The 14,397-nt window shown below is 32.1% G+C and overlaps 3 protein-coding genes, 1 non-coding gene and 1 pseudogene across 5 annotated transcripts, besides 3 other annotated features; 2 read left to right on the top strand and 3 right to left on the bottom strand.

Moving 5' to 3' along the window:
• Window positions 1–1,872: part of a mobile genetic element that runs on past the window's edge.
• On the bottom strand, window positions 447–1,272 carry TVAGG3_0401980 (annotated as a pseudogene). The gene has a single exon. A coding segment is annotated over exon 1 (826 nt).
• A 1,133-nt stretch (window positions 1,873–3,005) lies between the features above and the next one.
• On the top strand, window positions 3,006–3,221 carry TVAGG3_0401990 (uncharacterized protein; the record flags this gene model as incomplete). The annotated part of the gene is made up of 1 exon (XM_001318239.1): window positions 3,006–3,221. The coding sequence occupies one exon, from the start codon at window positions 3,006–3,008 to the stop codon at window positions 3,219–3,221; it is 216 nt and encodes a 71-aa protein (XP_001318274.1).
• A 1,278-nt stretch (window positions 3,222–4,499) lies between these two features.
• Window positions 4,500–5,304: a mobile genetic element.
• A 304-nt stretch (window positions 5,305–5,608) lies between these two features.
• TVAGG3_0402010 (Sec7 domain family) lies at window positions 5,609–6,818 on the top strand (the record flags this gene model as incomplete). The annotated part of the gene is made up of 1 exon (XM_051232790.1): window positions 5,609–6,640. The coding sequence occupies one exon, from the start codon at window positions 5,609–5,611 to the stop codon at window positions 6,638–6,640; it is 1,032 nt and encodes a 343-aa protein (XP_051102520.1).
• A 110-nt stretch (window positions 6,819–6,928) lies between these two features.
• Window positions 6,929–10,139, bottom strand: TVAGG3_0402020 (ribonuclease inhibitor domain-containing protein; the record flags this gene model as incomplete). Its single annotated transcript, XM_001295736.2, has 1 exon — window positions 7,519–9,107. A coding segment is annotated over one exon (1,589 nt), but the record flags the coding sequence as incomplete, so codon positions are not given.
• Window positions 10,140–11,000: 861 nt separating this feature from the next.
• On the bottom strand, window positions 11,001–11,074 carry TVAGG3_0402030. The gene has a single exon. It is a non-coding gene; the product is annotated as a tRNA-Arg (tRNA).
• A 2,194-nt stretch (window positions 11,075–13,268) lies between these two features.
• Window positions 13,269–14,397: part of a mobile genetic element that runs on past the window's edge.

Below are 14,397 nucleotides of genomic sequence, written 5' to 3' on the forward strand. Positions count from 1 at the left end.
TGTATTGTTTAACAGCTTTTCCATTTTCATCAAATTGCATAGGATAACGTTCATTATATGCTTTACGTTTAGGATAATCAGTTATAGTTAATTTATAACCATTTATGACTTTAATATTACCTTGACCATCAGTAACGAAAACTTCATTTATACCATCAGGTTTTCCATTTGGACCCGTAATGTCTGCTTCGTGTGCTTCCCAATTTGGACCTTGACGTTTGGCATATGCTTGAGCTTCTGGTAATGTTAAAACGTTTCTCATTTGTTTAACATCTTTTTGAAGACCAGCAACAATATGAACTAATTCTTTCATTCCATCAGGAACTTTCATAGTTCTATTATATGCACCCCTTTTGTTTGTCCCTTGTTTTAATGGAACCTGTAGAAGATTTACCATTTCTGTCATGTTTAATTATAAATAAAAAATAAAAATTAATTATAAAAAGTTAATCAAATTTAACACTTCCTTTATTTAAATCAACTATTATTTTTCCATGTTCACCTAATTGCTGATATTGTGTGTAAAGTTCATTAATGCTCATTGGTAAATTCACTTGATAAAGCATAACGTTCAACTGTTGACGACTAAACCCACTGAAAATGAAAAGTGTTGATAGATTTGATTTAATGTTTGTGCTTAATGCTTTGAAGTATTGAACAGCCATGAAGAATGAACACTGAATGTGTCGACATTGAGTTAATAACTGATTAAAATATGATTTCTCATTTGTTATTAGTTTTGATTTCACTGCATCATCTAGAAAAATGAGTGAATGCAAAAATTCTCTATCAAAATTTGAAATAGAAAGTGTTTCAAATAATTCATCCGTTGTTTATCAATAATTTTATCCTCTAATCCTTGCTTCTTGATTGTATTATATAATTCTTTATACATTAAAAAGTTTTTTAAATAATCTTCTGCTTCTTCTTGTGATAAATAAATAATTGGAATTTTGATTAAATGCTTTAAAGATTCAAATGTATCATCTGAAGGTGAACCTGAACGGTTGATATAAATTAACACATGTGAATGGGGGAAGTGTTAGCAATAATGATAATTTGTTTTAATATCGTTAATGTTTTACCTTTATTTTGTTTACCAATTGCTGCAGTGATTGAATTTAAGTAACATTCAGAATATGGAATTTTCATTAATTTTTCCTTAGATAGAGCATTTCTATTATCACTCAATGCTTCATTAATCATATCATCTACGTATGTATTATATACTCCTGCTAATTCTTCATAAGGGGTGGATGAATTTAAATCCATTTAATCAAAAATAAATTTATAATTTTAAACATTTCTATTCATCAATATTTCATCATATGAACTTCTATACTGTGGTGGTGTACCTGTTGGATGATATTTCAAACCTTCATCCGGTGTCCATGTCCAATATGTAGTCCTAGTAAACCAAACCTGAGGAGGATTTGTCACCTTTGAACAGTAAGTGTCATTTTCACCCTGAATGATTGGATAAGCTTTCACTTGTACTGTAACTTGTGAGTTGAAAGTTTCTAATCCATCAAAGAATATACCCGCTCCATCACGTTGAACTGGAATAGTGCATAAGAATGAAGTTTGGTCTTTCCATGTTCTAGCTAATGGCGTGCCATTATCATCATTCAGTGGTCTAGTTAATGAGTCCTCGTATTCTTCTGTGCATTCATTCACTCCATCTAAATCAGAAGCTTGAAGCATACGTGTAAAGAATATGTCGCCCACTGTGGTCATCGCTTGATCGGGGAAGTTTCTGGAATCTATAGTGACCTGAAGACCTCGAAGCATTGGATTTTCTAAAACTGTTCTTTGCATTGCATTCTTCGGAAATGTTAACACAACATCTGTAACATTATGAAGAGCGTATGAGAAATCTGAGCTGATACCTTCAGGAGTGATGCAACCTCCATTTAGTGAACGAACGTCAATATGTTGAGCTGGAATCATGAATGGATCTTCCTTACTGAATAAACGTGGTATTGCTTTAACTGATTCTTCAATTAAACCGTATCCTGGTGTAATGCATTTATCCTCTAAAACTTCCATCTTTGTGCATGAAATAATAACGTCATCAACTGTTGCGTCAGCAGATGTAGCGGCTAAGCTTGTAATTAATTTGGCAGGAAGTCCGATTTGTTGGAATTTGCGATCATATTTATAAACATGATTCATAATCTTTTCATAATTTTCATCAGTTATCTTTTCATAAACGTAATTTTGTAAATCAGCAACTCTTAACGGGTCAACCTGACAAAATACTAAAGTATCCCTGAAAACATAATATTTAAGAATGATATCACCAAATGATTTAGGATAATCATCAAACGCCTGAAATGCTAACAAATCATTTACCGGAATAATCATATCAAAAGTGACATCAACTTCTTCATTTGCGTTCTTGAAAACTTCTGAAGGGTCAATATATTTACCACATACTGAGTTATCATATTTTTGAACATTATTATATAACGAATGAACAAACTTTTTAACTTTCCTTTCTGATTTTGGTTTATATGTTGCAAATGCGAAAGATTCACGGGCGCAATCCATCTGAAGATAACCGGCATCACCTCTTTCAGTTTCTACTTCTAATTGTTTAAAGCTTTGATTTGATGATTTGTAACCAACGAATAAACGCATGCATTTAAAAGCGGCATCACATGTGAAAGCTTTATTTGAAACTAGAGTTGCTTTAACTTTGCGTTTAATATATGTGTCACCTAATTGGTTCACATCATGAGCCGGATTTGTAATTCTTAAATGAGTTTGTTTATCATCAAAATATGGAGCATCAGAGTCATAGCATGAACTTTCAAGTTCTCTATAATATCTTCTACCGTCATTCTTTGCGAATATTTCATTTATCTTTTCGAATGAATGAAACACATTTCCATTAATCGGTTTGGTGTTTGGCACTAAATAGTTAGTCGTCATTTATTAATAAATAAAAAATCAAAATTAAAAGATGAAAATGAATTTTAATTTTGATGAAATAATCAACTATGGCTGCAGGTATATTTAAGAAACTGTGGGATAAAGTAAAAAGAGGAGTGAGTAAAGTTTGGGAAACATTGAAGAAGGGGGCAAATTGGATATTTAAGAATAAAGAAGCAATTAGTGACATTGCTGAATCAATAACACCAAAAGCTGCCCCAATAAGAGAAGTATTAAATAAAGGAGAAAAAGTTTATCAAAGACTTCAACCGATACTAAGATAAAAATAATTTTAAAATAATTTATTTTTCCACTATCTACCTCCTATTTTATTAAGTATTCCTTCAGCTATTCCACCAATTGCGTTACCTGCTTGTGCTCCCATCGCCGGATTACCTGCTTTAGTACCTAATACTCCACCTATGATAGTTCCTGCCGTTTTCGCTACTGGTGCCAAAAAGTTTGCAACGGGTTTAATAATATTTTTATGAACCCAACCCGCAGCTTTCTTAATTCCATCCCATAATTTTTTAAAGAATCCTGCCGCCATAGTTGATTTAATATTAATTAAAAAATATATTTCATCACTTATATTCTAATTTTTATTTAATGATAAATGAAACCGATTTTAAAAATAAATGAAACAGAGGAGGAAGAAATAAATGAAAGTGAAGATGTTCAACAAAAAATAAACGTTGTTAAACCAATTACTGAAATAAAAATTTTTTCATCTGTTGAAGAATTTAATGACTATTATGCTAATAATAAAAAATTATTTGAAGAATTGACAACGTGTAAATTGAATAAAATGTTTAAAGTTGATGGATTCAAAATTTCAAAAATAAAAGGAGTGGTTAGTTTGAAATCTATTCCTCAATCAAGAATCACCTCATTAATGAAAATAGATGATTTAACAAAAAGAATAGAAGAGATTGAAGAAAGAATGAATCAAATAATTGATTTCATAAATTCAAATAATCATTAGTTTCTTAAAGTTCTATGTTGATTCTGAGACATTGAATTTTTAAAGTTTATTTTTTTATTTTTTATTTCATTATGGTAGTGAATCTTTTATTCATGAAAATAATTATTTCTAATTTCTTTTACTCGTTTATGAGGTCTTTGATTATGACTCCATTGATTCCATTCAGGATTTAAACAATGTTTAATTAATCACGGAATATCTGACATCATCTATATATATAGCTTCTTTTATAAAAGATAAAAAATAAATTATTTTAAAATTAATGTTAATTTTTTAATGCGTTTATGTTTGGGCTGAGTGTAAATGTCTTACAATTTTGAAAATTTTTTAAATCTTGATTTATTCAAAAACGTAAGAATAAAAACCGTAAGAATCATACATTTTTTACTTCATATGTTAAAAAAATGATACAAAATCGCTCGATATTGTATGAATTCTTACGTTTACAAAAAAAGTCACACAACCGTTCCACATATACTACTGAAAATAATCGTACGCTACAAAATTCTTTCGATTCATCATTCAATTGAGAATGATAATTTTGTAGCATTTTTCTAAAAAACGCTACAAAATTATTAAGTTATGATGATAATCTTGCACTCAATTTTGAAACTCTCTGATTTACAAATAAGCATTCCTTTGGAAAAGCAGTCCTATTATGATTCAAGATATTTTAAAGCCCCCATTTCATACAATGCGCAGATATATTCGAAATTGCAAGAACTCTCAAGAAAAATGCAGCAACAAAGAAGATTCCATAGTTTCTAGCATCAAAAATTTACAACCTTAATACAACAGTTAAAGAGAAGCTCGAAAAGAAAATAATTAACCATAAAGCTGGAAACCATTCGATATATACTATTAGATCTAATAAAAAGTTAATTATAACATATTTTACATGCTATTTGTTGACTCTGTTCCATTATATTACCATATATATCTTTTTGAAATCTAAAATATTTTTACGATTTTAACCATGTGTTGTTGAAACCATATATCAATCTTAGCTAAAGTATAGTTTATGAGTTTGTCACCATCTAACGTATGAATTTTCAAAAATGTCAAATATGTTCATTTTTTCTGTATATTCAGCCATAATTTCACGTTGTTATACTATTCAACTATTATTTAATATTTTTATCGATTTAAATATATGATGAGATGCTTAGTTCTCCCGGAAATCGATTTTTAATCGCAATTTTAACTTTCCAAAAAAAATCAAAAATAAAAATCCCTCTCAATTTTCTAAGTTTTATAACTCGCCAAATCTCTAGCCAAATTTTTTTTGGCCCGTATAAATATTGTTAGGCACTATATAGGGATGCTATTTATCCTATTTTCATCCCATTTTACTGTTATCGCCTAGTGAATGTACCTTTGTTTTATGCAACTTTTGGATAAAAAACCTTTTATTCAATTCAATTGATAATGAAAATTTTATTCTCAGAAATAATATCGATTGTGTTTGTTTTAAAAAGTATTTTTAACTAAATTTAATCTCAAAAAATATTTATCCGTCGTAAATTTTTTATACCCAAGTCATTTTTTAGCATCAAATGCTGAACGGATTGCATGTGTTGCTTTCGGATTATTGTTAACAAGTTATGTGATAATTGTTTTGAAAAGGTTTGACATTTGACAGTTCTTAATTTTTGAGAACCTACGGTTAGTTTCGTAGTATTTACGATGTCTTTAATCGATGAGAAGCTTTCATTATATCTTCCAGTTGAGGAGCAACTTTATGATATGAAAATACCTTCTCAAATTTCCAACTTTGCAGAATTGTTTAATGTCAATCCCAATGAAACAATCAATAATCTAAGAAAATTAGACGAAATTTATTGCGATCCATATTATCTAGCAAAGATTTTATGCATTACAAAAGGCATTTCTATATACAGACGTTCGGATATCCTATTCAATCCGTTATTTCAGCCGCAACCTTTGCTATTCTTCTTCTTTTCGGCCCTAAATACAGAGTTTACAACAATTCTTGACTCAGCTACAATATTTTTCTCACTATTTGCTTTTCCAAATAACGCTTCATTACTCAAAATAATTTTCGGTGCATTTGCCGATGCATATTTATCGAAAAATGCAAATTGTGTGCTATTAAAGAACGATGTAGTTGCCATTTCGGTTGCACTTATCGGGTTTTGCGCAAGTTCATCTTCCACAACAATGGTATCTCCTGAAATTTTTAAACTTTACTTCAACAGATCATCATTACCTGAAGAAAACATATTCGGATTGTATACAGCTATTACAACTCGTCCAGTAGATGTGAAATTTACTTTTGGACAGTATTACGAGCTCCCAACTCTTTCCAAATCAGCACTGATATCATGTAAGAAGACAATCTTCAAGAGAAACAAAGTTACATGCCTTAGAACAAACGGATATTGGCTTGAAGTTTATTCTGACGCAAAATATCAGAATCTGAGAAATTCGTTCCTTCTTTACGACGTTACTGCAGAGGTCACAAAAAGTGGCGATGATTTCAATTTAGAAATTTCAAGCAATAATAATAATTCGAAATTGATCATCGGACCAAATAAGTTCTACGAAGATTCGAAGCTTGTCATTAATGGAGATCAATACGAGCAGCTAAAAGAATGGGTAGAGGTAATTAATTACATATCGTTTTTATGCTGTCTCCACAACTTAGTAAACGATTCAGTACAAAGAGGAGAGGTTAAGAAAGAATTTTTGTTTTAAGTTTATGTTGTTTTTTATTTGTTATTTCAAATTTTATTTGTTCTATTATTAATAAACGGAAATAATCATATATCTTTCTTTATTTTTATTTGGTTTGGCATTGTGATATATTATTAGAGCTTGTTGTGATAGTGAATCTGAAAATAATTTCAGATCTGCATTATTTAGCAATTTCATAAATGCAAATTCTTATATTTACAACAGGTAAGCAAATAATGATGGTTCGAATTAATTAAACAAAAAGATTTTAAAATTGAAAAAGAATCAAGAAAAGAAGTTTTCATGATAAAAATATGAATGTGTATTTCAATACACATGAGAATTTAATATCAGGACAAATTTCATTAAATGAGATGGATGGAATTCCACGCGTGGTAAACAAGTTTTGCTTATTCTTCATGCACTGGATAGCTCCACATTTGAAAAGGTTTTTGCATCCACTAAAGGCTTGATCACCAATTCTCTCAAGACTTGTTGATGGAACAAAGAGGAAAGAAAGACGAGTACAGTCCGCAAAGGACATAAATCCGATCGTTGTAAGATGATCTCCATCGGCAATAACTCGCACAAGGTTTTTGCTTCCCATGAAGGCGTATTGACCAATGGTTTTCATGGTAGAAGGAACAACAAAAGTAGAAATCTTACTTGAGGGAATGAATGTTATAAGCTTCGTTTCTTCAGCATCTGTAAGGGCTCCGTTTCTAAATTTATGAGCGGCACTATTACAAGTAATTTTCTCAAGAAGATCACAGTCAGCAAATGTTCCTCCGAAGACTTCACTGAGAGAACTTCCCTCGCCCAAAATGACTGAAGTAAGTGATGTGCACCCTTGAAAGGCAAATGAATTGATTGTTGTTATAGTGCTTGGGATAGTGAACGATGCGAGTTTCGTGCATCCCTTGAAGCACTCATCTGAGAGAGAGACAATGCCTTCGCCGAGAGTTATACTTGTAAGAGATTCACAGTTCCGGAAGCATCTCTCTGGGATAGAATTGCTCGAAATTGAAACAGTAGATACTGAACTGGACTCAAAACTGTTGAATAATATTCGAGAGATATAATGATCAACATCAAAGATACTAAGGCTACTCTTACTGAAACAATATCTTCCAATATTAAGTATCTGAGTATTGCTGATGCCAATATCTCCAATGGAAGTGCATTGGTAGAAAGAGTAGTCGCCAATAGAAGTGATCGAAGGAGGAAGAACAATAGTACTAAGTTTGGCACAATTGCGGAAAAACTCATCTGGAATTTCATTTAGAGAGTTTCCATTAAAAGTTACTGATGTCAGTTGAGAACAAGATATGAAACACTGCTTTCCAAGAATACAAAGACTCGAAGGAAGTATGATCTCAACAATACTTGATGATGCGAAAGCTGATTCATTGATACTGGTGAGATTATTGCCTGCAAATGTAACCTTTTTGAGCAATTTATTATAGAATGTATTTTTTCCAATAGTAAAACATTCAATTGGGATATTAAGTATTGTATCTCTGTCAGTACCAAAACTATCTGTTAAAGCTGTCCTATTCTGAGAAAGTAGCATGTGATTTTGATACAGAAAGTACGAGTTATTTGTTGTGTCGATTTCAAGTGTACAGTCTGAGAAAACGGACTCGCCAATCTTAGACAAATTAGGTGTGAAAACTAATTTTTTCAAACTAGTGCAAGAAGAAAATGCCATATCATCAATCTTAGTAAGAGCTGGAGGGAGCTCAATATTTACTAGATTATGACACTCAAGGAATGCATGATCTCCAATACTTTGTATTTTTGGAGATAAATGAACAGTAGTCAATAGGAAGCAACGATTCAAAAAGCTTGGAGGAATTGATGTCATATATGATGGACAGTTAAATTCAACAAAATTAGTTTGACCAAAATTAAAACTATCAAAATTCATTGCATCTTGAGGGAATGTTATGTTTGTAATTGGTACACCTCTGAAGCAAGATGTAGCCAGTGTCGTCACATAACTAGGAATATTAAAAACTCCATTGACAGCTTTTGATACGCACCAAATTGTTGAGTTATTATCTTTGTATATAACAGTTCCGTCGGTTTTATAAATAGGATTATCGTTATCGATTTCTATTCTCTGAATATTACAGTTTAAAATAAAACCTGGGTCAAGATAAGTTACTAATTTCGGAATGAAAATATTTGTTATCTTAGATGACATAAATGCAGCGTTCTCAATTGTCGTGAGCTTAGAATTAGGGGATATTTTGATTTCCTTGAGAGTGTTTTGAAATGGAGCATAATCCACATTACTCCATCCCTTTATTATCTGAACTGAGTCTGGAATTGTGATAGAGTTAAGCAATACGTTATTAAAGAAGCATCCATTTCCAATAATTGTGATCTTTTGTGGCATTTTGATTGATTTTAATTTAGCGCAATTCGAAAATAATGAGTTATTCAGGCTCGGGAGATCCGAACATTGCTCCATATCAATCATCTCGAGTGAACTCCCCGCAAAACAAAATTTGCAGATTGATTTGATTTTGCTGGAAAAATCAAAGCGGATGGATCGAATGTTTGCGCGGCAATCTTTAAATGGGCTTTCGTCAATTGTGCTTCCGCCTGCAATCTCAACAACGGAACTAATGATGACGTCTTCTCCACTTAAGCTAGGTGGAGCACGAATAAGTCTGTCGAAATTGTCTGAGAAGGAAACACCTCTATCATCGCCCTGGATACATAATAGATAAAATAAAAAAGAAAAAATGCTACACAATCATTTTCAAAAAATGAAGTTATTTGCAATCAGTAAAGAAATTTCCTCGTCTCCTATTAGATGTATCTATTCTTGCTGACTAATAGGCAATATTATGTGAATCTGAAAGAAAAAGTGGCATATCAGATCAAAGTTTTGGTTTAATTGATTGTGAATATAGAATTGGTCTATGTGAGTAATATGACAAGTCATGATCCAAGAGATTTAAGTATTATCATATTGTAACAATATGATAATTCATGTTTTCAACACATTTAATTTTCCATAAAAATTGATTTCTTGATTTTTTCCGATGCATTCCAAGAAAAGTAAACGCATAACATATTGGTGACGTCCAATGAACTCTTACAACAAAATTTATCGAAGCATTTCTACAAATCTTTTAGAACTGATCTTGAATATTCTACTGGCATATTAGAGCTCTAATATCAAAGATTTTCTTCATAAACTTTATGATTACAAATTATTATATCCGCAATGCCAAAAGAATCGCTATTTGAATACACTAGTAATAATGCAATGCGAAGAATACCAAAATAATCCATATTCTATCGTCATTAGATTTCTATTACGATTTAAAATCATATCCTTAGCTTATGATTGAATAAATATATCATTTTCGTTATTGTTATCTCAAATTATACTATGTAATTATAAGTTGATTATACTCAGCTATAATTTACTAAAATTAAATTTTTATTGAGGATAAAATTTGTCATTAACAATGTTTGTATAAAAGAATTTTGATAAGCACCAATAATCAATATATCACATAAGAAGGTTTGTATCTTATTTTGAGAATTTTATAATTGGAAATTATTTTTGGCTTCAAAATAAAAAATTAAAGAATAACTTTCTAATTTTTATAAAAATACAATAACATTATAGTATTAAAATCTTTCAATAACCTTCATATAAATCAGAAAATTGAAATTTATTGCTGAGAAACCTTAATTTTCCAAAAAAAATTCAGAAACGTAAAATTTATTTGTCATAATTACAAGTTCACCTAGACATTCCTGTAATTCGAAAAAATTTGGAAAATTGAAGTATGAAGATTCTACTTCTACAGTCCTCGCACAGTAGCTACCAAGCAAAAATATCTTGCAAATGCTTGATATTTTTATTGATTTTCTCTAATCAATCCACAATGATATCACACAGTAAAGCCGGTTACATGTTAACTTAATTTAAATCAAATCCACCTATTTATAGTAGTTATTAATAAATTTACAATATTTCCAAGGCATTTTGAGGTAAGAAACGATCTTACAAAAACAATTAAACTGCGATCGAATTAAATTATACAATAAACAATATGACAGTTTATCATTTGAAGTCATTTTATCAAACTGATCCGAAATTTCCCAATACAAGAATTTTGAAGCATATAAGCCGAAAAAGATTATTTTATCGTAGAATTTACAGTAAAATCTGTATTCAATAAGTAATTTGATTGAGTTCTTTCAATCTAATACTATAAACAGAACATCTAATCGCCTATCGCTTTACAATACTCGGTAATTTCATTCATTACTCAAAGATTGACTCTTTGACTGATTTCGAGAAAAGTAATGACTTCCAGATTCCAAATTATTGACGAAAAGAAAAAATCGCGCCGTCCAGGACTTGAACCTGGACTCTACTGCTCCGTAGGCAGTCGCCTTATCCAATTGGGCCAACGGCGCTTCACGAAAACTCTAAGTTTTTCAAAATCGAGTAATCAAAAATTTTTCGAGATTGATAAACCTTCATCTAAACATTGCTTATTATATCATATACATGTTTCTTTATTTGTTTCTTTTCTATTTTTATTCCATGCTCAATTATTTTCAATTGTTCTCCTCTTCACTCCATAATTTTCCTTCTTTTACTCTATCCTCAATTTTTCTAATACAATACAAATCTATATTTTCTACTTTCAAGCTTCAAATTCTCTTTTCCATCATAAAATTTTTAAAATCATATTTTGAAAAGAAAATAATCGTCTGATTTACACGTTTAAAAAATTTGCAATGTTTGGAGCTCCTGTTTATAATCAATTTCTACCACCAACAGCATTTCCTCAGAGAACAAACGGCGCAAATATACCAATGATTGGTGATAAACCACCAAATTTGCCTCCAGAGCCGAAACGAACTGCTTTACCTGATATTCCTCCAACTCCTCATCCTGGACTTCCAAGCACAGGAGGACTCAATTGGAATATCGTTGCAGCATGCTCTCCTGAAGAAATTGCAAAGACAAATGACGTCAAAACAATTGAAGCACTATTAAATTCGTTTTTAAATTCAAGATTTACAAATACCGAAGCGCAATTACTTCCAAATCCACTCTCGGCTAAATTTTACAGATTATTACAAATAGGCGTTCAATATATTTATGATACTCAAGAACATCTTCGAAAAATCCTCAAACAATCAGACGAAGACAACAAAAGCTTAAAAGAAAAGCTTCGTACAGTTACAGCAGCCGTCAGTCATCTTAAAAACAAAGTTGGCAAAAAACCAGGTGAAGGATCCGAGAAATGCATTGTTTGTCATAGAGTGTTTAAGTCCTTAGAATACTTAGATGGCCATATGCAACGCCGTCATGCAGCTTTAGTACCTGCATGGAAATCATTACGATCAGGACATCCGCAAGGACTTGAAGATATCACAGATCAAATCACTAACCTACGCCAAGCTATTTCTAAAACACGAGCTGAGCTTTCTCATGCAGTTGCAGATCATAATGATGTTAGACACATTGTTGAGCAGCCAGACATGCAATTACGAGCTCTCGTTGAGTTGAATGAGAAACAGGATCGATTAATTGAGCAGCAGAATAACCAGGATAGGGCACAAATGAATTTCAGAAGAGAAATTCGAAATCAACTTGACAGTGCCATTGTACAATTAAGGCAGAGTGCTCGTAGAATGGAAGAAAAGATATCAAATCCATCAATGCCGCCAATGCCAACTCCTGAATTCATAAAACACGACCTAGAAATGTCATTAACTCAACAATTAGTCATGAAACAGAATACAAGTGGTCCAAGAATATCTTTCCCAAATCTAAGCCTTTCATCATTAAGCAACAACCCACAGGAAGTTATAAATCCGCCTATTTTCCCTTCACAATTGAAGGAACTTCCCCCACATCAAAATCCCATTCAAATTCAAGGTTTACAAAAAACCGCCAAATCCCATTCAAAAACAAGAAACTCCAACTCCAACAGCGGAAAGTATCCAGAAACTCGAGTTACCTAAGACCGGATTTGTCAGTAACCCAGTCATGATCAGTAAATCTCCTCAAATCAACAAGAACAAGGAGAGAGAAATATTGAGTTGAATTTCGATACAGCCAATGACAAGCCACCTGTTATTCCGCATTATGCTGATGGAGAGACACCATTCCAAGTACCTCCACAGGTTCTCCAACCAAGAATTCCACCTGTTAAAGACGAAATCAGTGAATCTGAAATCAGTTCTGCTCGTCCTGTTACAGGAGACATGGTTTTCTCAATGCTAGAGCCTATTGAGAAGTCCCCAGCTAAGATAAACGGTGTAAAGAAGACATTGATTGATAGAGCACGTGCAATTATCAACAAACCAATGGAATACAGAGTAACTAAGCAGCAAAACGACAAATACGTCAGTGAAATATTAAGAGAGGTCACAGAGCAACTTGACAAGCTCAGACAGATGAGACCATACGCTCCTCCAACTGATGTTTACGCATCAAAAGTGTTGAGTACAGGAAAGAAAGAATATTTGACAAAACACGATGAGTTATTGATCTATTTAGAGAAGTTGTCACCTATAGAAGATGTCAGAGTTGAATCATTGTTTGCTAATAGACAAATGACATTTCCTTTGGCAGCTCCCAAGAGTTTCAGTATCATTGAGATTTGGTAGCGCTTCAAAGATTTATAGGTAATGTGCAAAGATACTTTCCAGGAACTGACCCTTCTCTTCTTATAAAACTTCCTTTTCACCATTATCTTTCCAAAGCCTTTTCTTATAAGTGCTGGGTTTCCTGTTTTGCTTAAGAGCTTCCAAAATGGCTTTTCGGGTTCATTTGTCAGTGTTGCTTTCATCTTCTTATATGGTCTCTTTTTTTTGGTTTGCCTTTCTTTACATTCTGACATTCGTTAAAGCCTTCATATTTCGTTAAATCATACATCTTTATTTTCGCGTAAGATTCTTTATGTTTGTCAAGAAGAAGTCATTAGTGATTTCAACAATACCTTGCAGCATTTGCTTTCTATCTCTGATATAAAAGTTCTCCTTCAGAGTTGATGTAGTAAATGTTCCAATATTATTGAGCGTTTAACGTTAGAACATTCATACTTTCCACCAAGTTTTATAACATACCATCCATCTTTGTTGGAGGTTTATTTTAATCTTCTCTAAGGTCTCATGGAAAACCTTACCGAAATGTTTGTGTAAGTAGTCTCGTTTGGTTCATTCTTAAAGCTTTCGATGTTAAAGTCATGAGTCTATTGCTTGTTCTTAACATTCCTCTTCCTATTTCTCTTCAATCTTTCTTTAAACCATCCGTCACCTTTCTTTTGGTTTGTCGTCAATGGAACGAATGACATCGTTAAGCTTTGCGAACTTGTGCTATAGCGCTCTTAAACATCTCTCTTCTCTGTTGTTCAGTGTGTCGTCTCTCTTCTTGTTTCACCAACGTTTGATTGTTATGTCAAACAGTCTCTTTTCTTACTTCATTGAGGTACTGAAACGTCTATGATATAAGTCAATAGCAACGTCATTTAAAGGAAATGCTCTTTTCATGGGACTTCGTCCTCGCGCGTTGCGGCTTTTATGAAACTCATGAATTCTATCATAACTTATTTGCACCATTATAGTCAATGAGGATGTTCAGCGAGTGCTTTATGTTTTTGTGTAATGCTTTGCAACATCTATATTAGCTCTGTAAGGAAAGTTGTTTTATTCCGAGTGTTCTAACTTAAGCAACTTCCGAACATCTTTTAGGAGGAAATAAAAAAAATTTTTTTGAAAAA

The sequence above is a fragment of the Trichomonas vaginalis genome, chromosome V, assembly GCF_026262505.1.
Source record: "Trichomonas vaginalis G3 chromosome V, whole genome shotgun sequence".
Classification (NCBI taxonomy): domain Eukaryota; phylum Parabasalia; order Trichomonadida; family Trichomonadidae; genus Trichomonas; species Trichomonas vaginalis.